General features: G+C 35.1%; 1 protein-coding gene across 1 annotated transcript in view; it reads left to right on the top strand.

The window, feature by feature from the left end:
* Window positions 1–27,163, top strand: part of LOC308563292 (transmembrane protease serine 11F-like) — a gene marked incomplete at both ends in the record, with an annotated part of 85,929 nt that overhangs the window by 45,659 nt on the left and 13,107 nt on the right. Inside the window, 5 exons of the mRNA XM_081150223.1 lie at window positions 10,515–10,675; window positions 14,069–14,187; window positions 21,013–21,080; window positions 22,926–23,089; window positions 25,374–25,412. Of these exons, the coding sequence (XP_081006349.1) occupies window positions 10,515–10,675; window positions 14,069–14,187; window positions 21,013–21,080; window positions 22,926–23,089; window positions 25,374–25,412 (551 nt within the window). The remainder of the gene's footprint in view (window positions 1–10,514; window positions 10,676–14,068; window positions 14,188–21,012; window positions 21,081–22,925; window positions 23,090–25,373; window positions 25,413–27,163) is intronic.

Genomic DNA, 27,163 nt, shown 5'->3' with positions numbered 1-27,163 from the left:
GAGAAGATATTCTCAGTCTTGCTATATTTCTACCACCTAAAATAGTGCCTGAAACAAGTAGGTCCTCAATGAACATATATTGAATGAATAAAATTAAAAGTGTCTTATTAACAGTATGCTTGGCAGTCATGGTAACCACAAGGTCTTCGTGAGGCAGAAGATTTTGAAGAGCCTGGTACATTGTATGTGTATGTTTTAGAATTTTACATTTTATAATTTATTTTTTTTCCCTTTTTAATCATAGTTTACATTCAATGTTATTTTGTATTAGTTTCAGGTGTACAGCATAGTGGTTAGACAATACTTTACAAAGTGTTCCCCCTGATATTTCCACCTGGCACCATAAATAGTTATTACTATATTATTGACTGTATTCCCTATGCTGTACTTTTCCTCCCCAGGGCTATTTTGCAACTACCAATCTGTGCTTCTCAATTCATTCACCATTTTCACCCAGTCCCCCAAGCCTCTCCCTTCTGACAACCATCAGTCTGTTGTCCGTATCTATGTCTGTTTCTATTTTGTTTTTTAGATTCCACATATAAGTGAAGTCATATAGTATTTGTCTTTTTCTGACTGACTTATTTCACTTAGCATAATACCCTCAAGGTCCACCCATGCTATTGCAAATGAAAAGATTTTGTTCTTTTTTATGGCTGAATAATACTCCATTGTTTATATGTACCACTGCTTTTTTTTTTATCGACTCATTTATTGATGGGCACTTGGGTTGCTCCCCAGGCTTGGCTATCGTAAACAATGCTGCAGTGAATATAGGGGTATATATATCCTTTTGAATTAGTGTTTCGGGTTTCTTTGGATATATACCCAGAAGTGGAATTGCTGGGTCAGAAGGCAGTTTCATTTTTAATATTTTTGGGGAAACTCCATACTGTTTTCCGTAGTGTCTGCACCCGTCTGCATTCCCACCAACAGTGCACGAGGGTTCCTTTTTCTCCACATCCTGCCCAACACTTGATATTTGTTGATTTATTGATGGAGCCACTTTGACAGATGTGAGGTGATATCTCATTATGGTTTTAATTTGCATTTCTCTGATGATTAATGATGTTGAGCATCTTATATGTCTATTGACCACCTGTATGTCCTCTTTAGAGAAGTGTCTATGCAGGTCCTCTGTCCAATTTTTAATTGTGTTGTTTTTTTGGTGTTGAGTTGAATGAGTTCTTTATACATTTTGTACATTAGTCCTTTATCAGATGTATCATTAGTGAATATGTTCACCCTTTCAGTAGGTATCCTTTTCATTTTGTTGATGGTTTCCTTAGCTGTGCAAAACCTTTTTAGTTTGATATAGTCCCATTTGTTTTTTATTGCTGTTGTTTCCCTCGCCTGAGGAGATATATAAGATATTGCTAAGAGAAAAGTCTGAGATTTTACTGCCTATGTTTTTTTCTAGATTTTTATGGTTTCAAGTCTTACATTAAAATCTTTAATTTATTTTGAGTTTATTCTTGTGTGTGGTATAAGTGGGTGGTCTAGTATAACTTTTTGGCATGTATCTGTCTAGTTTTTCCAACACCATTTATTGAATAGACTATCTTTACCCCAGTGTATGTTCTTGCCTCCTTTGTCAAGTGTTAATTGACCCTATAGGCATGAGTTTATTTCTGGGCTCTCTTTTCTGTTCCATTGATCTATATGTCTGTTTTCTATGCCAGTACCATGCTGGTATGATTTCTATGGCCTTGTAGTATAGTTAGATATCAGGTAGTGTGATTCCTCCAACTTTATTCTTCTTTCTCAAGATTGCTGTGGCTATTTGGGGTCTTTTGTGGTTCCATATACATTTTTGGATTATTTGTTCTAGTTCTGTGAAATACATCATTGGTATTTTAATAGGAACTATGTTCAATCTATAGGTTGCTTTGGGTAGTATGGACATTTTAATGATGCTAATTCTTCCTATCCATGAACGCAATACATGCTTCCAATTATTTGTATCTTTTTAATTTCTTTTTTCAGTGTCTTATAATTTTCTGAGTACCAGTCTTTTACATCCTTAGTTAAATTTATTCCTAGGAATTTTTAAAAATATAATTGTAAGAACATTTTTGAAAAACATGGGGAAACTATAGAAATGTTACTCCTACTTGTAAGAAATAAGTTAAATTACTACATATTGTTGCTTGTGTAGCTGCTTTCAGAAGTGGAGCTTATGTTGCTGATAATATAGCCTGGGATGAGGTTGCTTCTGGGTGCTTACAAGACGGTAATCCTGATTTTAAAGGTCAGGTATAAAGGAAGATAGATCTCGTGCTGGATATAGAACTCAGAGGTCTAAAAATATTTTTTAAAGGGATTTTCAAAAACCATGACATTTTTATCACTGATATTCTGAAATGTCCTATATGCTTTTTACTATTCTAATGCACTATTTAAATAGGATTTAATAGGACTAATATTCCCTCTCCAGCGTAGAGAGCTGTCACACATTCCGTTGGAGGAGCAGGATGCTGGGCAGTTTCTGCCCACGCTGCAACTGCGTCCTTCCCACTGCCTGCCAAACAGTCCCGGCCAGCCGACGGGGAGCTAATTTCAATGACTGACTCATATTTGAAATTCCCCCCGTTCCCCACCACTGTTCGAGTTCTTTATTCTTCTATAGTCACTTATGCTAATTTATAGAATACGCCCTCATCTCCCTTTTGAACAAAACCAAGGATATTTCTTGCCAGAGTCATTTGATTTGTTCCTAGTCTTTGAATTCTTATCGAGTCCTAAACAGAATTTGCCCCATCATAAAAATACCAGTGTCATTATTACTAGATAGCTGTAGCATTTTAAATGTTGCAACAACACACTCAGTTCCTCTCTATTACAATCCATCGTTTGCCAATGTCTCTGATTCATGTGTTCAAGAATTGCCAAAGTCTTCCCACAGAAAGAGATCTCTCAAAAAGAACTGCACTGTTATCAGCTGAACTAAATTAGACTGTGTAAACCATTAACACAGTTTTCCAAATTCTCTTTAACGTTTATTACTTCTCATTCTTTATCTAAAATATGTAAATTGTTTCCTTTTGTCTACTTTATAATTTTTTCTATTGAGTGGTACTGAAAAATGCTATTAATCAATGAGTTTTCTTTGACCTCCAAATAAATTCATGGTCTTATTCCTGTTATGATAATGAGAAGTTGTGCTTGTGAGCAATAAGTCATAGGTACAGGATGTACTTAACCAGTATCATGTGCCCAGTTTGAGAAGTCTTTCCTGTACCCATTTCTGTCCCTTTCCCAAACAGCTTTATTACTCAATCCTCCATATTTTATGACAGTACTTGGTAAATCTATTATTTTCCCTATGACAGTATATTGATTTTATTATTTTATATCTTTTTACTTTACCATAAGCCCTATTAATACAAAGCCTATGCCATTTTGTGTGTTTTTTTGTGGTTTTAAAAATTGTTTTGTATCCCTAGTGTTTAGAAAATATTTGGCACATAATAAAATGTTCTTACATAGAATTGAATTAAATATATGAAAAGGACATATAACAATCTTGCTGCCGAAATCACATGTCAATGTGGCTCTGGGAATGTTCCAAGTTCAGTGCTAGCTGAGCTTTGTCTAGAAATTATATGTTTACATGAATAAACCAATTGCCATAACATTAATATGTAGTCTTGGGACCTTTGACCATGAACTCAGAAGTCACATAGTAAGACTGTGATAGAGAAAAATTACTGGAAAAACTTCTAATCTGTTTGGAGTTCAGAGAAAGTAGATGATACCCAAGTTTATAGAGGCTTATATCAAGCTTTGCCTCTGCAATAACAAATAAAATATGGTCATTTTAATGATATGTATTATTAAATGGCTCTATTATATATATACATATATATGCATATATAATATATGTATGAATAGATTTATTTTCTGAATTCTCACATGAAGATTAACAATATAAAAGATATACCTATGTTGAGTCCTCAGGGACTGGGGCATGTCTATATGATATTGTATTTTATATATTTATATACTATACGAATATATTTTAATTTAACTCTTTAAAAGGGTAAAAATAGATTAACTCTGAGAATTCTGGAGTAAGACTCATTTAGGCATGAATAGGCTATTTTCATTATCATGACTTATTTGTAATTCATTATTCTTTAATCTGGTAAAAAATACTATGATTTTTTTCATGTATATTTATATTTAATTGGATTTTTAATACCTTTGGCCCACGGATTCTCATATTAAGATTAATAATCTAAAATATATGTAAAATATATGTAGGTTGAGGTTTGAGGGACTGGGACATATCTTAATCATATAATAATCCCTCCATTGTGCCTAACATAAATGACACTCATACCATTTAATTAACAAATATATGAGGAAGGTAGCCTACTTCTGCACACTTCTACTTAAACTACACTAGTTAGAAGTCTAATTAATTTGTCATAAAAACCTCCATTCTAAGAAAAGTATAAAAACAAAGTAGAAAAACAACTCTATTCCAACTGCTCAAATAAACTTCTTAAAAGTTCAAGAATGAACTAGCTATAGCTTCTCTCTAATAAGCAATTGTCATATGTTTAATGACCAGCTATATCTGATATACCAATATACTAATCATAGCTCATTACAGCTGGTGATAGTTATTGGGAGGGGCCAGGCTTTCTCACCTATTATTTAGGTGTCATTACAGTGCTTATCATCAAAGATGCTGCCTCTGAAAGATGAAATAACTCAGGCTTAATTGATAATCTAGCCAGGTGACATTTTGGAGAGGCAGTATTACCGATTATGTTTGCTCTCTTGAACAGAATATTGGAGGCTGTGTAGAGAGAAAGGTATACGACTGAGCTTTTTTTATGTACTTTTTTCTGGTCTGTGATAATGTAGTTAGTCTGCTATATGTAGCTGAGCTAAGTTGTAAGAATGAAATAGCATCTTAGGCCCAGGAAAAATGTAAGCAGGAGCTACCTCTGTAGGAATATAGAAAGGACTTTTTTTTTTTTTGCTAAAGAACCTGAAATGCTTCTCCTCTGAACAAAATATTAAGCCATGGAATGTTCACTGGTTTACAGCTGCTTCTCCATAATATTTTTTTTCAATAGCCAGTTCATCCATCAAAAGTTATTTTTCAGTGCAAATACTTCACACACTTTCCTTAGGGCAGAAACAGACTTGCCACCATCCTACACATGGCAGATCTCTTCTTATCCTGCATGTCTCAGCAAAAATGTTACCTTCCCAGGGAGGACTTTCTTACTCACCTTTCCAAGCAGCCTCCTGTCCCCACGCCACCCAGACCTTCTTACTTTCGATCGTGGACATCTTACTCATCTCCTTCCTAGCTCTCACCACCGCTCACAAGGATCTCTCTTTTATCCGTCTCCCCTTATACACTGTGACAGCAAGGATCATGCATTTGTATTCTATTCACCATGTACCTAGTGTCTAAAGCATGGTGGGTGTTTACGAAACAATTGTTTGTTGAGTATTTAACAGTAACGCTTATGTTTTAGAATTCTTTAGGTTTTGTATGCAAATGATTTTTCCAGATCTAGGATCTAAACAGCCTTTCTTTCATTTATCATTCATTCATTTATTCAGAGTAGCAAAATTCATGTAAGGAATTATTCTAGATATTAGGGTTACATAAAAAGTAGTATAATTGTTATTTTTCTCAATGGTATGTTTTCTGAAAATTTCTATTCCTATAGTTTTTCTGAAATTATGAATTATCTCTACATAATTTTAAAAAATCCTCATAACAACCTTCAGAAGTGAGGGGTATTATCACCTTAATTTAACACACAAGGGATTCTTAGAATCAGAGACATCAAGATACCAGGGTCAATATGTGACTAAACAAGGTGTGAGCCCTTGGATTTCTGATGATGAATTTCATGCTTTTTCTAATATTCTTTTCATGTGTATTTCGTTACTATAACCATTGTTTCATTTATATCAAATACCAAAAGGTTTTAGTTCCTGTATTTTGTTTATTTAAATGGGTGGATTTTTATTTTTTATTTTTTTTTTAGAATGAAATGAACTTCCAAACATTGGTAGTTATTTGGTAATCACTACACAAATGTGATCTCATAGTAATGCCATTTTTATTTGATGTCCACACTGAAACATTAAAGAATAAGGCATTATCCCAGAGGTTGTTAGAAAAAAGGTGTGGACTTTATTTTAAATATTTTGGATTTCTTATGCTCAGATTGAGGATCACGCTTATATTTTAATTCTGCTGAGTGGCTAGTATGTGGGACCAATTGAACTAGTCTGAGCATTTTTTTGCACTGAAAAAAAATTGGTTTTGTCCTTGATGTTTATGCAGTTAGAGATCAGTTTATTATTAATTTTGGAAATCCAGGAACAATGATTTTCATAAAATTATAAAGAAAAATACATGAGTAACTTTGAAAGTAATTGTGCTGAATTACAGATAACTCTGGAGAAAATATATAAATATACTTTACTATAAACTGTCAGATCATCTGAAGAATTACATTTATATTTTTAAGTTACAGTTGACATTCACTATTATTGTAAGTTAGTACAGCACAGTGGTTAGACAGTTATATAATTTATGAAGTGATCCCCCATAAGTCTAGTGCCCACCTGGCACCATGCACAGCTATTACAGTATTACTGACTATATTCCCTGTGCTGTACTTTACAACCCTGTGACTATTTCGTAACTACCAATTTGCTGTAAAGAATTATATTTAAAGAAAAGACCCAAAACAGAACAGAGTAGAGCAAAAGAAAGCTGTTAGCTCCTGTGAAGGAAATAAACAGACTATCCTCTGGTTCTTTACTTGCATTATTTATTTGTACTATTTTGGATCCTAACAAAGCTGTAAAAGGTTTCTATTCCTCATTTTACAGAAGAGAGGATTAAACCCAGAATTTAACTAACATGCTGATATCAGCAAAACCAGGATTAAACCCACTTGATCTGTGCTTATTTCCGTCATGAAAAAGCAGTCACAACTTCCAAACACATACCAATATTTTTTATTTAACCTTACAAAGCTTGCTTTAGTGGATAGAAAGTTTAAGTTGCCTTTTCCTTCTCCATTTATATGTTTCCCCATTTTTATTTTCATTTTACTTTATCAGGAAGAAACTAAAACAAGGCAAAACAAACAACCCTCCCCACAAAAAACTAAACACTAAACAACAAACTTATGCTTAATGCTCCCCTTTAAATAGATGCAATACAGGTCACCATTAAAAAGTTCCATTTAGATTAGACTCGTATTCAGAATAAATGAATAAATGTCATGTGCAATTATATATAGGACTATATAAAGGGTTTTTAAATGTCATCAAAATAAAAAAATATTGTTTAGAGTTTGAACCAGTTGCACATTTAAAAAATATATATTTATAAGCCAGACAGAGAAACATCACAAACACCACATGATCTCCCTTATACGTGGAATCTAAAGAACTTAATAAACTGATGAACAGAATAGATTCAATGACATGGAAGCATGGATGAGACTGACGAAGGTCAGAGGGATGGAGGAGGGCGGGTGGGTGGAGGGGGAGAGAGTAACCAAAGAATTTATATGCATCTATGCACAACCCAAGGACACGGACAATGGTGGGGAGAGGGGCTGGGGAGGGGGATGGGACTGGGTGGAACAGGTCACTGGGGAGAAAAAGGCACATCTGTAATATTTTCAATAAAATATATACATATATATATTTCTAACTCACTATAGCCAAGTTCTGAAAGTTTATTGCACCTTTAAGACTGCCCTGAATTTTTGTTTATTTAGGGTAAACTCCACTTCCTTTGCAATTAGCTGGTATCTGCATATGGCTCCTGGCAGCTCTACTTCAAAACACTGAAATGAGTACTTGGTAAAACTTATTTCAAGTTCCACATAAAACAAAAGTCAACATTTCAGTGTATCAAACTGAGAATAGCTGATCAGCAGGTAAAACTCATTTTAATATTAAATATGACCATGATAACATCTCCTTTACTCTGGTGCAGTGTTATCATGAGTTAATACATAGTTATTACCCCCATAAATTTGACATAAATTTATTTTTCTCATTTTTTGCTTCTTGAAGGCTCAGGTTACAGCAATCAGATCGACAAAAGTTAGGAAAAAAGAAAGTGAGAATTAAAAAAAAAAATTGCAGCAACCAAAGTATTCACACACTAAATAATCAAGAAAACATAATGCCATAGATTTTGGAAATAGTAATATACATCACTTAGGTGAGAAGGAAGACATTGAACATGGGGACATAAGAAATGTTTTTGGTTTTCTTGGGTTGTGTGGCAGTAGCCTTACCAGTTACTTTTATGAGAGGCATGCAAACAGGTGTCAGAGACACGACTAAAATAAAATGAGTCAAGGACAAAGGGCATAAAATGGATATTTTCTATTTGGCTCAGACTCAAGGGTAAGGACACCACATCGCTCATTAGTAACAACACTGATGCCACATTGGCAGCCCTTTTGCTCACTTAACCTTCCTCGTCTTGCTTAGAGCACAATCACTTACGTGGATATTGAAACATTAAAAGGGAGCCATTAACCCTTTTCTTGTCACACAGCTACGCAATCAGACAACGAAACCCAAGGGTTGGCACTAAGTCTGTCTCATCTCCATCTTACTGCCTCAGCCTTAGCTCAGGTCCTCACCCTCCCCCCTGGACCTTCAGAATGACCTCTAAACTGGTCTTCCTACCTGCACTTTGGCTCCAGTGCCCATACCTCTGTGATTATTCTAAGTTATCAGTCTGATTAAAACTTTTATTGGCACCCATCTCCTGCAGAGTCAATTTCAAGCTCTTTATTTTGGGTTATGAGATTGCCCATGACCTGGTCCAGCCCACCCACCTTACCATATCCTAGTTCTAGCCCAGCAGTGTTTTGAAAGGCTCACAATTATCGACATAGTTTGGGAGGCCATATATTCTTTGAGGGTAAAAGCCATATTTTTGTATTTTTAGTTCCAGTGCTAATTATTAGTAACAAATACTGTTTCGTATCACCAGTTTTTAATTTTGTTTTTGGTTTAGTGGGTTTTTTTGTATTTTCACATGCTATTTTTTTTTCTCTTTTTTCCTTTTTTATACCTGAAAAACTTTTATCATTCAGTTTTAATTATGTTGCCTTCTTGATAAAATCTTCCAACACTTGCAGCCCTCCAAAAAATTAATTGTTTTCTTTTACAGTTTTATTTTGGCAAAGTTCATACTATGCATTAAATACTTGTTTCTGCGTCTGTATCTCTTTTCATTTATTTATTTTTACATTTTTTATTACTTATTGATTTTTAGGGAGAGAGAGACATCAATTTGCTGTTCCACTTATTTTTGCATTCATTGGTTGCTTCCTGTGTGTGCCTTGACCAGGGATCAAACCGACAGCCTTGGCATTTTGGGATGACACACTAACCAACTGAGCTACCTGGCCAGGGCAGTATCTCTTTTTAAAGTGTGGATGTCCTATTGGCGAAGAGTATATCTTAAAATCTGTATATCTATAGGGCTCTAGAACACTTTCTGAAACATCATTATAATGCTGTAGGTACTATTCTAAGGATTTTCTATTATCTCATTAAATGAATAAAGTTTAAATAAATATTTGTTAGATAAAATTAAAACCAATAATGCTTACAAAAAAATTCACTTGCAAGATATTAAATATTGAATCCCATTTGGGGGTTCAGAAAATAAAGTAAATAATGCCAACTTTCAAGTTGGAGAAAATTTAAGTGGCTTAAGATATTTTGGGCCCGGCCGGGGGTGGCTCAGCGGTTGAGCGTCGACCTAGGATCCAGGCGATCAGGGTTCGATTCCCGGTCAGGGCACATGCCCGGGTTGCAGGCTGCAGCCGATCAATGACTCTCTCATCATTGATGTTTCTGTCTCTCACTCTCCCTCTCCTTTCCTCTCTCTGAAATCAATAAAGATATATTTTAAAAAAAAATAATAATAATAATAAAAAGATATTTTGGGGTGGGCAGGTAGTGAGTAGTTGGAACAGGTAAGAGGCAAGAGGAAAAAAGAGTATTCATGGAGACTGGAGTCTTATCAAATACAATTCACAATTTGTTATTTCACAGGGAGGTGCTAATAAAATGTGAAGAACCATGATCAGATCTTCAAAAAAATTTTGCTACTTTTAAAACAAGCCATTAAGAAATTTAAAAAGGATTCATATTAAGATCTTTTATCTTTAATCAAATACAACTGATGATATAATCCAAATTTCAAACTGCCAATACGTCAGACAAAATGCAGTAGGAAGATATTCTCACTTGAATGTCAACCCCAGTAGAGCTTTCACCAAAACTTACATTGTGAATGAGATGTTGGGGGAGGGTATACAAATTAAAACCTTGTGTTCTTTTCAATGTCTAAGTATCCTATTGTTATTTAGCAGTATAAACTGTTTTCATAGAGTAATAAAGTAAGTGGACATAGAGTAAAGCCAAAATGAATATGTTTTTGTCTTACTGTTTACTTCTTTCCATTATCACAGACCAGTTCAATTTTCAAAAGCTGATGATTACCCACGAGTTGAATTTCAAAGAAGACAGCAATTTCAATTCTGGGACCCTATTCGGCTAGCTCTTTTCACATTGGTAATTGTCGCAATCATAGGAATTACGATTGGTATTGTTAGTCATTATGTTGTTGAGGGTAAGTATCCAGGTCACATTTCTATTGCCTAAGTGCTCTATGACTTAATATCTTGAAATTCTCTGTTGTATAAAAAATGTCATTTGCATGATATTAACATTTTAATTACTAATCTTTTTCTAATGTTAAATTATAGTTTGCTCCAGTATTGAGCTCTGTGTTACATATTTCCAGCCAGTGAAACTTGAAATATGGATATACACATGTAAAAGATATACATATTTTTTTAAAAAGCATGAAAGATTATCTTTAGAATAAAGGCAATGACATCACGTGCTGAGTTTAATATACTTTTCTCAAAATCAATATGTTGAGTTGCCCCAAGAAAAGCTGATGATGTGAGAAAAGTTACCTAAAAATATTTTTAAAGGGTTAAAGATCAAACACTATTTTTGAAGGAAAAAGAGATTGTTTCATGCCTGGAGGAAGAAGAGAAAACAGCAATAATTGTACTTTATGTGCAAAAATGGATAGTTATTACCACAGTTAAACCAAATGACAATCAACCAAGATTCATTTGATATATGTATTTATAATCACATGTGACTGAGACATTTCCTAAAATTTTACAGAATCATATGACTTACAACAATAAACCATACTTGAAAAACCTCCCAGGAAGACATGAACACTGTCCAACATGCCCAGCTTAATTTCCTACCCACTTTATTGGGGAATTGATAATATCCATTTCTTAAACTGTCATAAAAGGATAAACCAAGTTACCCTAGCAATTGTGTCTTTGCTGTTAATATCTTCTTTCGGTTAAAATGTAGTGAACTAGTTTTGTTTTTAAAATGTCCTCCATCTACAATATGGCAGGTGTTCAAAAAAAAGTGAGGGGATAATAAAAATAATAGCAAAAAAGTATTTTACAAAATATCACAGAGGTTGTGGTAGGCTGAACAATGCCCCTCTCTCAATTCATGTCTTAATCCTTACAACTTGCGGATGTTACCTTATATAGCAAAAGGAACTTTGCTGATGTGATTAAATTGAGGATTCTGAGAGAGAGAGAGATTATTCTGGATTTTTCAGAGGAGCTACAAATGTAACCCAAATGTTTTTATAAGAAAGAGTCAAGAAGCACAAAGAGGGCAGAAGGCCACGTGGCAACAGAAGCTGGGGGAGGAGACAGTGTGGTGTGTGACCACGAGCCAAGGAATGAAGATAGCCTCTGAAAGCCAAAAGGGCAAGGAAACAGATGCTCCCCTTAGAACCTCCAGAAGGAGCCAGCTCTGCCAACATGCTGGCCTTAGCCCTGTAAAACTCATTTCAGACTTCTGACTTCTAGAACTGTAAGAGGATAAATGTGTGTTGTTTCAAGGCACTGAATTTGTGCAAATTTGTTACAGCAGCGATAGGAAACCAATACAGAGGTTAACACCTAAGCGTTTGAGAAATCCATCACATGGGCCCTCCATGAGGTCAATTCTGAGTTGCCTGATTATAGATGGAAAGTTATAAAACAAAGGAGAAAACAGTCTATGACAAAGGATAAACAAGTTGAAGGAGATAAAATAAAGGATCTAAGATGACACACATTCAAAAAGTAATTTACACATTTTACAGCATAAGGAAATAAAACCAAGTCAGTGAAGAAAATCACATTGTAGTAACCAAGATAACGCCAAGAAGAAGAAAATTAATTTTAAAATAGTAATTCTAAAGAGGAGAAATAAAGGAGAGTAAAAATAATGAAGTATGGGAAATAACTGAAACAGAAGTAAGGATTCTGGCAGACTTGATAAAATTTGCATCACCAGGATTGAAATGTATTTGATGGAGTTATTTTTATCCTAAGGATCTCAAAAAGAATGATTAGTTTTCACTGTATATAATTCTGACCAATTATTTACTCTCTGATATATAAGAAAATTTAAAATAAAGATTATAAAGTAATACAATGACTTTTAGAATATGAATGCTTTGTCAATACCCTCCAAACAGTGATCACCAGGAACACATCTATAGTGGGTTTATTGCATGTTGCAGGGAAGGAAAGCACATGCTGTGGAGAACCATGGGATGGGTTAGTCAGTCACTATTAGCAAGGATGTATTATAAGATTTTGACTTGTGGTCACCAATTTGGGGGAGGGTTTTATTTTAGATTGGATGCTGTCAGGATGCTGGACTAATGCTGTGATTCCATATCTCAGTACATCTTATCTAGAAAGCAAACACAATGAAGTGAGGCTAAAGATGTAATTGTTAGAGAAGCAGCAGTGGCTCACAACAGTCAGGATAGGGAAATGTCCTGTCTTATTTGTTTGGACAGTGTTTTTGTTTGAGCTTAACCTAGCTGTGGAATGGTCTTATTTTTGTCATCTTCTATATGGTCAAGAGTGGCCTTATCTAATGTTGATGTTCTCTGAAATTGTTTATGGTTAAAGGGATGATACCAAGGCTTAGGTGATAGCAGTAGTCCAGATGCTTTGCTTCTGCATCTTCTCTATAAAAATCCCCCCTAGTTCCTGTAGGAGTGCTCCTAACAACTTATGATTTGGCACTGCCCCATTGGAATTGGTGTTTGCACAAATAAACTTGAAAATTTAAATATGCCCTGGTTTATCTTTTAACGTAAAAAGATAATTGATGGTTGAGCCCTCCCGCTTAAGATCACCCAGAAGGAGTTATTTAACATGACTAGGCCAAGCATAGAACATTGGGTGGCTCAGGATAGAAGGAGGAATAAAGAGTTCTCCAAGGTAACTGAGAAGGAATGGCCAGGGAGAAAGGAAGAATATTAGATGGCTTCATAATGCTAAAAATGGAGTTACAAGGAACATGGTTAAGGCTGCAAAGAAATTAAGAAGAAAAAAAGAAAGAAAACAAAGCTGGCCATTTGATATTACAGCTGTGGTCCTTGACAATGGCAGTTTCAGTGGTGTGCTGGTAGATACAGAGAATTGCGAACTGAATGGGCAAGAAGAAAGTGAAAACAATAAATATAGGCTTCTACTTAAGTAAGCTTATCAGTAGTATAGACAAAAATGATAGCTGTTCAATGTATCTTCATAATACAGCTTAGCTATGACATACCTATATTACAATTCTTTGAGAACACTGATAATTTTTTTGAACATTGATGTTTTTTATATGACTTTCCACAATTTCTTTTAAAATTTATTTTCCATTTTTCATTGAATGTCAAATTGTATGAAACTTTTGATATGCATAAACACTGTAAATGAGCTACTTTGAAAGTATAATTTGAGGCCTGAATTTTTATTTTTAGTTGGGTACAATGATGAAATAACAAAATATTTGAAAAATGTTCACAATAACTTTTGTTTTAAGAATATATAATGTACGTTATAGCAAGCTATTTTGGGGTTGGGGATAAGGAACTGATACGCTTAAGCATGGATATTTGATTTTTTCCTTTCAGATGATAAGTCATTTTATTACCTTGCCTCTTTTCAAGTTACAAACATAAAATACAGAGAAAATTATGGAATAAAAACCTCAAAAGAGTTTACACAAAAGAGTCATCAGATTGAGAGAATGGTAAGCCCAATAGAAATTTTTAAAGTTTATAAATGTGTTTTTCTGTTTCACTTTGAATGTGGTTGTTGTAGGTGCTTAGCCTCTCCACCCTTCAATTTCTTTTTTCTGTGAAATGAGGATAATATAGTATCTAGGTTATATGATTAGGAAGATTAAATAACTTAATGTATGTAAAAGATTTAAAATTATATTCTGTACCCATTAAAGGTATGTAGATTAGAGCAGGCAACTAATTAACACCTGAGGAGATTGTTGGTTGAAACAAATGTTTTTCCTACTTTTAACTTGATTTTCTTTCTTGATTCATTTTCCTTAATCATTTTTATAACATTAGAATTAGGATGGCCGTATTTGTCTTATCATTTTGTTTATTTTGCTTTTAAAAGTACCTAAAGCGTCACATACAAGGATATGTGTCTTTAATTCTTGATAGCAACCTCAAAATTAATAATGGCCCTGAAATATCTTGGTTGCCTTTGAAAATTTATGCATTTATCAAGGCAGTTCTAGTTTTAAAAAATATAGTAGGCAAGCTAAATCTTTACCTATCACAGCAGAAAGTCAAATAGAATAGCCTTCCATTTTTGGTCTCATAAAAAAAGAAGTACTTTGTCTATAGAAAAGTAATGTGTCTATGATTAGCTATAGACACTATTTCTTAATTAAAAGATGAGTATTTAGCCCTCCAGCACTTCACTCATTGCAGTTATGTTTTTCTGAATGATTAACAATGTAGGAAAGTATTTGCATTTTATTCAGTTATTTTTATATAGGTTGATTTTAAATGTTGAAAGTCAATAATTAGTATTTTCCTTTTCATAGCTATTCAGTGTTTGTCACTAAATGTAACTGTTTTTTACAATTATGGTGTCAAAATTATTTTTTTCTCACTTTATTGGTTGGTGAGTTTACTCAGAATTATGTTCAGATTATTTTATTTTTTATTAAAGCATAATTGATATATAACATTATATTAGTTTCAGGTGTATAAAATAATGATTTGATATTTGTATTTATTGCAAAATGATCACCAACGTAAGTCTACTTAACATCACACATAGTTATAATTTTTAAAAAAATCATGATGAGAACTTTTAAGATCTACTCTCTTGGCAACTTTCAAATATAGAGAAGGTCCTTCAATAATGTCATTTCGTTATAAGGTTGATGAGATGCCACAGGAACTTAACTCTTATTTATATCAATTATCCTGTGGTAAAATTGGTTTCCCTTAAAGTCACAAAACCTATCAAAAATGCTAAATGAAAACTTATTGTACAATACAGTATTATTACCTATAGTCACCATGCTGTACATTGTATCCCCATAACATTTATTTTATAAATGAAAGTTTGCACCATTTGACTACTTTCACCTATTTTGCCCATCCTCAATCCCATTCCTCGACCCCCTCCACTCCACCCCTTAAAATGACTTCCACATTCTCCTTGGGGACATCAGGTAGTTAGTGCACTCCTGGTATTACTCTAAACCTCAGGGCCAGTGCTCTAAAAACTTGTTTGTTTACATAAAAATAAATATAAATAGAAGTTCAGATATTTTCCACACCCTCTAAGAAACATTGGCTTCACTTTGGAAATCAATGCTCAGAATAATCCAGAGAGCTAATACCATAAATGATATGATAATTATTAGTTGGACAGGAGGAGGACTTCCATTTACTGCACAGAATTTTCAATATCAAAAGGCTACTGATGTTGGCTCTATAACTTTTTAACCTCATGTCTTAAAAATAGCCTCCCACTCTGGCCGGGTAGCTCAGTTGGCTGGAGCATTGTCCCCTACACCAAAAAGGTTGCATCAATGTTCCCCTCTCTCTCTTTCTCTCTCTAAACATATCCTCAGGTGAAGATTTAAAAAAAAAAAAATAGCTTTCCACTAGAACCCCCTTTATTGTGCTCTGTATGTTCTGAAACTACAACTAAGCTTGAATCTTTAAACGTTTTTCTTTTTTTTTTCTATTTTAAAGAAGTAACACAATATTATCTCTAAAAACACTTTTCCATTTAAGTAAATTCATTAAGTCTTTTCCCGGTTACAAGCTAAAAATCTCATCTGAAAATTGAAGATGTGTGGGCACCTATATTCGAAACAATGGACACATTGAAACAGATGCATAGCAGAGCATTCTCTAGCTCCAACTTAATTTATCCCTGGTTGGATCCCCAAAAGCACAGTCTGTGATGAAGATTCTTGGTTAAGTGATTTACTAACCAAAAGCTTTCAGAAAAACCCTGTAAGGAAGTCAGGGCAACAGAATAGGACAGAGTAAGAAGCTAGACAAAGATGTGGTTTCATAAGTGCAGCCTCAGACTGATTTCTGAGGGACATCTGGAGCCTAAATTACATCACAGAGGTGGTTCTGCACAGAGACAAGAGGGCTGAGCTGTCTGTGTTATGACAACAGGGCTGCCCGGGGAGGGTAAGCACGAGCAACCAGACATCCCTGAGAAGTGAGCTCGGTCAGGCAGGGCAGGCTTCAGGAGCAGCACAGGTGTGGGCTACAAATCTTGTACAATCAAGACTCATAGGAGCTGGAAAGGGGACAAATATCTGCTGCAATTCCTCTTGCATCACAATTCATCATCATTTAAATAAACTCAGCTTCTTAAGAAATAACTTAAGAAAAAAAACTTCATTAGCTTATACTTGATCATAGACAGTGAAGGTCCCACTGACCTAGCCCTCCAGATCACCCAAGGCATGATCCATCTTTTGCTTCTTTCTTCTATTGCTCCATAAATGATCTCATCCTTTCCCAAGACAAATAGGCTGCTTTGGGCAGAAAATAACAGAAACCCAAGTAATGAGTCAAAGAAAAAAAGAATGAAAGAGAAAGGTAGGCAGGGAGGGAGGAAGGGAAGAAAAGGAAGGAAGAAAGGGAGGAAAGACGAGAAAATCTAGAGATTCATTTGACTTCAAAAATGGCTGATTTAGAGGCTCAAACAATGTCCTCAGTTTTTAATTTTTTTAAAAAATGTATTGAGCCTGTGGCAGATAAGAGAGCTAATAGCTATACTTTTCCTGGTTATTAACTGAAACAGGAAAAGACAATTGTCCTTAATAGTCCTTGGAAGAAAGTATGGAGAACCAATCTAGTTGGCCAATTTGGAATACCTGCCCATCCCTACAATAATCATTTTGATTAAGAATAAAATTGTACCACTGTTTTGGGAGATGGGAAGAGGGGGTAACTTTAGCTCCATTTGAATGATATAGAATGAGTTCTCTATAGCAGAAAAAAAGGGAAGTACTGATAGGTATACAGTAGCTCTAAGCAGAAAAAAAAGGAAGTACTGATAGGTATACAGTAGCTCTAATTCCAAAATTTTAATTACTAACCCAGAATTTTTGAACCCTAGACTTGTAAGGCCCATTGTCTATGTGACATTTCCACCTGGAACTCTCACAGGCACCTCAAAGTTATATCTAAATCCAATTCTTGAAAGTTGCTTCCCCATTCCATTCTCTTATTCCTATTTTTCCCCACTCAACAAATGACACTGTTCGTCTAGTTGCTAGAATACCTACATTTCCCTTATCCTCATGTCTAATCCATTCACAAGTCATGTTTCTACTACCAATTCACTAACTCTATCCTAGATCTAACTAATGTGTTTTTTCATATAGGCAGCTCACAGTTATCACTGCTTCCACTTCAGGCTCCCTCTGATATCTTGGCTACATAACAACCAGAATAATCTTTTAAAAACATATTATGCTATTATTTTGCTTAAATTTTCATAAGTGGCTTCTGAATGTTCTTAGTATAAAATTCAGCTTCTCTGTATCTATGAGTCTGCTTCTGTTTTGTTTGTTCATTCATTTTGTTCTTTAGATTCCCATTATAAGTGAAATCATATGGTACTTGTCTTTCTCTGACTTACATTACTTAGCATAATCCCCTCTAGGTCTGTCCATATTGGACTAAATGTAATACTAGTGAGTTCTTATTAGAAAACTATAAACATAAATTAAACATCTCCAGAAACTGCGTATAATAAGTAGGTGCCTGGAGAGGAGCAGTTTTCTTAGCCTTGTTAAACACAGAAGCAGAAAAGAGAAACCTCCCAAGAGGTTATCTTTTATGAGATTTAGAGTCAGGAAATAAAATCATTTAAGGGTTTCCTGCCCTGGGACCTCTGCACCCCCACCCACCCAAACACCTATTATCAAGTATATAAGTAACACAGGATTGTCAGTGTCACATAATGGACTCAAGAACACAAAACCTAGAGCCAGATTCCCTGGGTTCATGCGAAAGAACCACTACTTTTTGTTGTTGCTGTTCCTCATGCTTTATAACTTGACAACAACTTTACGAGGTAACTGCTGTATGATTTCCCTTTCACAAGTAAGCGTGCCCAGGCACAGAGATAACAAATGATATTTCTAAAATCACCTAATAGGAGACAGATCCAGAAATTGACAATGTGCTTAACCACATTGCCGTTGCAACCTCAGAATTAGTTATGTTTTTCTAATACTCCACATATACGTGCATTTTTGTTTGTATGTTTTTTTCATTAAATTTTCATTTTATAATTACAGTTAGCATTCAATGTTATATTAGTTTAAGGTGTATAGCATAGTGCAGAACCACTGCTTTCTATGCTGCTTTGGACAAGTTGACTTAAGTGTCCTGAGCCTCAGTGTCTATAAAATGGGGCTGTTGAGGATAAATAAAATATGTTCTTCATAAGGTGGTGTGAGGTTTGAACAAAGGAATCAGTCCAATGCCTCGTATGTAGTATGAGGTTAATACATGTGAGCTGTTCTTAGTGGTCACACCAATCAATACTGTACTGTATTGGAATAGAGGCTGACACCTCAAGGGACTATTTTTTATGCTATTGGTAATTTTTTTATACCATGATAACACAAAATCTTGATCTTTTTTAAGTGCCATTATGTACACAGTTCAACATTTCAGAGGACCTTTATATAAAATGTTAGAGACCTTAAAATCAGATTTTCTCCCTGTTCCTTGAGAAATGGAAATAAAATGAGCTCAGAGAAGCCTAGTGAAATCATAAGCGATATAACTCAGAACTGAGTCAAAGCCCTGGAATGACCATCCATCTGAAGGTCACCACTGGGGTCTCGGCTCCCACCTTATTTTAGTTTCCTGTAGACTTCTCCTTACATTTGGCACCGTGATTTGCTGATGAAACAAAACAATGCGCTATTATCTCCCTCCTCTTAGCGTGGATTCTCCATTCATTTACTCCTGTATCCACTCACTGATTTATTCACCACACACGCATTGAGTGTTTCCTGCGGGCCAAGCAGAAGTGAACCAGCGGCACTCCCAGCTGTCACGCAGCTCACAGTCTAGCGCAGGAGACACACCTGCAGACCCGCACCGTAGCTGCTGTAATAGTCGCGGGCGAGGTGCTGCGGTGGCCCAAACAAAGGAGTGTTCCACCCTGAGTAGGGCGCGTCACAGACAGCTTAGATGTCACTGGAGTTTCTAAGGAATGACAGAATTGTCACTGAAGAAGTTTGCCTGAGAAAAAAAGCGTATTGTAGGAAGAGGGAAATGAACGTGTGAAGTCATAGAGGTGTGAACCAGTTTAGTGGGTTTAGGGAAGAACAGGTCATGCAGTAGATAAGGGAATAGGCTGTGCAGATAGGGACGGGGCAAGGGCCAGTGAAAGGGGAAGGTTGTGGGGTCACACTGAAGGGGGCGTTGGGCTTGAAGCAGGAGCATAACATATTCAGATTTGCACTTAGAGATATTCCGGTGCTAGCGTTGTGGGGGAAAACGGAGGGGAGGAAAGAGAGCAGGACCACAGAAACGTGACAGCGAGGGGACTGCTGCAAAGGCACAAGTTTCGAGGGAGCTGATTTTAGACCATAGCAGTGGATTCAAGGAAAGGAGATAGGAGGTAAAATCCACTGCGCAATGTTACTAGTTTAGAGGGGTCAGGGTGAGAGAAGAACCTTATAGGGAAGAAGGCAGTGTTCCCTCTTCCCAGAGCACATAGTAATTGAGGGGCAAGATTTACCATGGATGTGGGCCTACCTAAACTTACGTGGACGTGTCATTTCTGAGCCTCAGTCCAGTGCTTTTTTTGTCTTAAGGCAGCACCTTAATAGTCTTTTTGGAATCAGAATTCTTTAGGAAATCAGTTCACTGAACACTCAAAGTCTTTCCATGGTTCAGACCGGAAAAGCTGAGTAATAAAATGCTGACAGCGTGGAGTGTGGTGAAACTTACTTCTAAATCCAGTATCAGTTGTGAAAGCCTGCCTGCCAGAGAGATGACTAACAAGTGAGGGTGTCAGAGGCACACAATAGATGCTGTTATGTATTATGTCAAATGCTGTAGCAGTGTTGATTAAGAAATCAACAAATTAGTATCAGCAATGGTCTAGATGCCATATTCCAGAACAAGGCAAACTTATGGTGGTTTTTCTTAAAAGTGGGGATGCTGCCTTAAAAAATAGCACAGATATTTTAATTCATTTGACAATAACCAAAATGAACATTATCAATAGTTTACAATATGCTAGGCAAGGTATAAAATGTGTGATATACATTATTTCATTTAATCTTCAAAACAACTCTGAGGTAGATATTGTTATAATCCCATTTTACAGAGGCTTAGCAAAATTGAACAGTTTTGTTAAAGTTGTTCAGTTCTGTAAGAGTTAGAGCCTGGTTTAGTCTCACCACTATGGATAGGCTGTTCGCATATCTGAGAATAAACTGAAATCCTTGTCATTGCCTCAAGTCTCTAGATAAGACAAGGAGTAGCATTTTTCTTAAGATTAATGCTTTTTATATTTTTCTAATCAGATGTCTAGGATATTTCGACGTTCTGCTGGAGCAAGTCGGTTTATCAAATCTCATGTTATCAAAATAAGGTAGGTAAACTCGGCTTGCAACCTCAGACCAGCACAGTAAGAGGCACTGGATAAGCACAATTGCTAAGTTCCCCTGAGCAAACGTTTGCAGGGGCACAAAGACGTCACGACTCCTGAGCAGCCCGGCTATGCTGCCCAGCCATGTCCCAGTCACAACAGAAAGATGCAGAGTGCTCTATGAAGAGAGACAATGTCATGTATTCCATTAAAAATAAAGGTACTCCCCAAGAGAAAAAAATACAGGAAGAGGAGGGATGGTGCAGCTAACACACCCTGCTCCTTAAGCGAGAGCTTCGGTAGAACTTAGTCCAGCTCTTTTTGACTGTCCTCATTTTAAGCCTACCCAACAATCAGCCAATGACTTTTTCTGCAATAAGGTTGTTTTTTTAAAATGACATTGCATTTCTATTATTTTTTATTTTAATGCTTTCATTTCTATATTTTGATGAAAGGCAATGTCCATAAATTGAACATAAACTTGTTAGAGGCTAAAATAAATTACTAGAATCCATCCTGAATGCACTTCTGATATTATGTCTGAAGGCTTGACATTTATTAGAATAATATATCTTTTCTATACATTGGGATGAAAGTTATTAAATTTATTCTATGGATATTATTTGATATATAAATATATGTATTTGTAATACTTATTTGTCTGCTTTACTTCTTGATGGTAAAGTAACTAACCCTTTCTTCCCTTCTCCCCCTCCATACATTGTGCCTTTCTCACTTTTCTTCCTCCTTCCCTCTCTTCTTTCCTTTATTCTTTATATTTCCAATTAAATTCAACCTCAAAAGGTGACAGAGGCTTTCTCTATCTGTGCATTACAGTATAAGTTAATACATTTGAAACCCTTATCAAAAGATTTCCTTTTATAACTGCTTTCTCTAATCATCTACTTATCAAACATGTATTAACTGACCAATAATCCCCCAGATACCAATGGTTTAAGACAATAAAGTTTGATTTCATTTCAGTGGTTCATTTCAAAGAGTCAGAAGTGGCAGCAGGGGGTGTGGGTGCTGGCAGGATGGTGAAATTGCCCCCTGGGTTTTCTGCATCTGGTTGGCAAATAAAGGAAGAGTGAAGGCATGGAAGATAGTAGGAGAGTTTTCCAGGGACTGGGCCTAGAAGCGGGTACATCATTTCTACCCATATTCCATTATTTAGAATTCACTAGAGAGTTTTAATAAAATGCAAGGGGGGCTAGGAAATGAAACCTAGATCTATGCTCAGGAGGCAAAGGCAACTGGGTTTGGTGAACACAAAGCATTGTCTCTGCCACACCACCCCTGAAGAATAATGATGGTTACAACTTTGGTTCAAAATACCTTAAAAAGCAAATCCTTTAAGTGAACATAAAGCATGATTTTATAAACATCTCCTTCGACAACCCCTCCAGACTGAGAGCTAGGTAAGAGCACGCAACATTTTTTTTTCCAACTATATATCTTAACCAGTATTTCTAGAAATTAGGTAGAAATCTGATATACACATATGCCATCCATTGTGTTTCTTTAAATTTAGTGTGAATTTTAATGCCTAAAAATAATTAACGACCAGGCCCAGCATAGCGCAATGGTTGAGCATTGACCTATGATCCAGGAGATTGTGATTCGATCCTTAGGGCACATGCCTGGGTTGCCGACTCAGTCCCCAGTAGGGGGCATGCAAGAGGCAGCCAGCCTATCAGCGACTCTCTCATCATTGATGTTTTTCTCTCTCTCTCTCCCTCTGCCTTCTCTCTCTGAAATCAATAAAGATACATTTAAAAAAATAATAATTAACAATTAGAAAACTAGCTTTCTTATTATCTCTATCTGCTTATTTTTGCTCTTCAGTCCAGATGAAAGCGGTGTGAACATTCTTGTGGTGCTCATGTTTCGATACCCATCTACTGCTAGTGCTGAGCAAATCAGGAAAAAAATTGAGAGGATTTTATATCAAAGTCTGAAGACAAAAGACTTGCCTTTGACTATAAACAAACCATCGTTTACACTCACATGTAAGTCCTTTTACCATCTTTGTGACCCCCTTCCCTTGCAATCCTCTCATAAGAATTTAGGTTAATGTATTCTCTCATTTTAAGAATTCACCACTGATATACACATATCAGTGTGGAATAAAACTAAAATAAAAATTTACTATGAGTCGAAGTTTAGTTTTATGAATATTTGTTTTACATTTGATTTGAGCCTTGGCTATATTTTCTAAATTAACCCCATGTATTATCATGTTAGATCTTTTCAAAAGCATAAAAGAATGGGGATTATTTTTATCATTTTAAAGAGACCGAGACTCAAGGAAGATGTAAGACATGGGACGAGCCAGCCTTGGGGCCAGACCTGACACAGGTATTCTAACTCCCAGAGGTCTTCACAGGCCAGTTCTGGGGGTTAGCTTCTGTAGTATCAAAGCGATGGACATCTTTATGACGGTTTACCCCTGTAGAAAGAAACTTTCACATGAATTGTGAAGAGGTTCTCTACCTTATTTCCAATTTAAAACAAGTATCAAAATTTATATCTTCATTGATTCCTAACAGAACAAAATTAGGAAAGTTATTGTTTTTGTTTTCCCCAAAAAGTGGAAGACAATTCAGTCCAAAAAAGTTATGAAACTTAAACTAAACCTACCTCAAAGCTAGTTGGCATCCTGCTTGCGAGGCATTTCTATTTTATTACGCCAATACATAATCAGAGAAAGCAAAATGATGTGTTTTAAATAAGATTGTATGTGTCAGCATCAGGAACTTTGTCTTTTTATTTTCTTATCCTTCCCCCCAAACTCTAGCATATGTCTCATATACCATAGGTGTCCCAGCTCTGTTCATTGCTTTTGCTTAAGTATTTCCAAGGTCAGTTACTTATGATTTAATACCAAAAAATAAGGCTTGCCCTTTAGACCTAAAAATATTTCCCCTCCCAGCAGCCATGAATTTAAGCAATAGGGAGTCTACAGTTAACTTCTGTGTTGTTAGAAATTGGGAAGCTCCCTGAAATACATTTTGAGATGGAATCCCTACACACAATCATGACAACTTTTTCAAGGAGTAATTAGAAATGATGAAGAGTATGGTATCTACCGTTATTATCAATCAATTATATTCCAAATTAAAACATGCTATTTTCCAGGACACTATAAATGGCAATCTCAAACTAAATCTAAATTTCTGATAATTACTCCTAGTGCATGATCATGTATGCTAAAGTAAAATATCTATCATAGAACAGATGTTAAAGTGTAGAGTTTCTCATTTTACAATTAAATTTTTTTTCCAGCCTTCTTGGTTATATATACTGAATTGTTATTATACAGGTTGCTTTAATGTCAAAATTACTATATTTATGACCATACTCAATAACCAGAATTCTATTGCATGTATTTTTTCTGCCATATACATATCTCTTGTTAAATAAAGAGAAGTGACATGTCCAAGAAACCACTAATAGAATTTGGGACTTGCATCCTTCTTTTGGGAAAGTCAACGTCCCTGCGCAACTTATCATATACTTCTCCATCTTTTCTCTAACAACCCAACCAAAACAAACACCTAGTCACCAAAATTTGAGTGACAGGAGCTTAAATGAACACTAAGATACATTTGAAGGAAAAAGATTTCATCGAGGGAGGCATAAAGTGGAGGAGACCGTGGTATGGGTGGGCCCCTGGACTGGCTCTATGTGAGAGAGCTTCATGCCCCTAGTGCCTGCTGAGCTTCAGCCTCCCCCCGGAATCACCACGAGGGAGAATCCCCAGTCTGCGAAAGCCACCCACCTGCATTAAGTGAATTCCCACTCTTTACAAGCCAGGGCCTGAAAATTGGGCTGTGGGGGGTCTGTGATGCCTTCAGCTATCTGGAGCTGCCCTTTCAGCACAACCGCCCCTGGCCTTCTACACACACAGGCCAGTGCACCTGAAACAGTGAACACCAATTGTGGTAAGAATTGGAGATGGCTTCCTTGAGTTACACTGGAGCTCTCAAAGAGAGCAATCAGGGACACTGAACTTTACCATTCTTTCCTAATTTTCTAACTTTAGTTTCTAATTTCTCAGCAAAAATCAAAACCAAAATGTTCTCTTTTTAAAAATAAAATAAAATTATACATTTTGGATTAAATCAGAGTAGAGGATTATTTATAACTTGGTTATAAAAAACACACCTCATGCTCTCTTGAAATATACATGCTTTGGATAATAAGCATTTCTTATAGTGTCCATTTGAACAAAATTACCGGACAATAGGAACATACTCTTCTCTCTGCTAATTCATATTTTATTTATTTCAGCTATTGACAACAAAAAGATGAGGAATCTTCTCAACAGCCGTAAGTTCCAACACCCACAATTAACTGCCTCTTTCATAGCAAAGATAATGAATAAAAGCCATAAAAATGTTAGTAAAATTTACCAAGGATTTTTTTTTCATTGAGGTATAATTAACATAACATCATATTAGTTTCAGGTGTGCAACATAAGGATTTGATATTCATATGTATTGCAAAATAATCACCATGATAATAGCAAGCATTTCTGTTCATTTTATGTTTTGTAAACTGAACATTTAGCTTTTTATTATTGTATATTATTAAGACATTTAAATTTGTAAATTTACACCAAATACAATTTAAAATTTTGTGGCTTACAAAATATGGTAAAAAAATACATAGTATTTTTGATATTATAACATATATAACTACATTTCTAACATTCTAATATTTTATTTAAATAAATTATTTTTAATATACTATCACAGTTCAGAGACTGTTTTAAAATTGTAACTAGTTAGGTTTCTTCCTGTTAAAATTTCTCTGTTTTCTTTATGTTGAAATATCTGGTATGATCATTTTTTGCCTCCCCATACCCCACATTGGTATGTATTTATGGTATTTTATGGGCAAGCATATGTCCATTAAAAATGTTGTTAGGACATTAAAAAACAATAAATATTCACTATGTGTAACATGTGACATTTAACATATTTCCAAATATTGTCAATACTCATATATTTGTTCTAATCCACGTTTTCTGGTATTTGGTAAATATTTTTCTGCCATTGTGTTGTGCCTTTTTCTATAAACACGTGTTGTTTTAATTTTCTTGCTTACTGTTATGTTTGTTAAATCCACACATGAACATTTTTTAGTTATCAAACTCAAGGATGAAGTAAGAATTATGCATAAGGAAAAACTTATAGCCTAAATTCCTCTCCTCAACTGCTACTGACTTTCCAGTCTTTGATAAATAACTTCACAATTTTATTTATCACTTAATCTTTAAATACTTGATCAATATTCTTTTTTAAACATTATGATATATTTTATCCCCATAGTTACAATTATTTACCCATCACTAAAGCCTCCTGTTATATTTTACTATTTCCCATTCTTGAGTATTGATCTAGAGTTACCTTTTGCCTGCTAAACTGTATCTTCAAGTCATTTCAAATAAGAAAATTATATAAATGGTATATTTTCTGAGTACTTGTATATATAAGAATTTCTTTCCATTTTCTTTATCCCAATGTCTTAAAAGATTATTCTTTCCCAAATAATTTTATACAGGATATTCTGTTTTCTTCTAGTGTTTTTGCTATAGAACAGAAATATAAGGCTGGTGTGATTTTTATTATTATGTAGGTTATCTTTTTTGTTTCTGGGTAAATGTAGGAAATCTTAATTCTATAATTTGTTTGGCAAGAGATCCATATGTGGTTGCATTTTGCACTAAATTTTGACTAGAACACTAAGTGTTTTCAATGTGGATACTTATTTTTTTTCTTGTTCAGGAAAAATGTTCTTTGACTAAATTTGATGATTGTTTCTGTTTCGTGTGCTATTTTTTCTTCTTCAGGAATACAAATTATTTATTACTTGAATGTCCATTTTCTGCCTTTCATATCAATTATTATTTATAGTTCCAGCTCTGGTTACTTTCCCTTGCATTCTAGAAGATTTTACCAATTGTATACTTCTGAAACCACTTATTTCAGTTGTCTGCTGGCATTTTTTTCTCTTTACTTCTTCCATGTGGATTTTACATCTGTTATAACATTTGTATGATTTCTTGAATTTTATTT

Source organism: Miniopterus schreibersii (assembly GCF_964146895.1).
Source record: "Miniopterus schreibersii genome assembly, chromosome: 1".
NCBI classification, from domain to species: domain Eukaryota; kingdom Metazoa; phylum Chordata; class Mammalia; order Chiroptera; family Miniopteridae; genus Miniopterus; species Miniopterus schreibersii.
The sequence above is the reverse complement of the archived record's forward strand: the minus strand, read 5'-3'. Positions and strand labels throughout refer to the sequence as shown.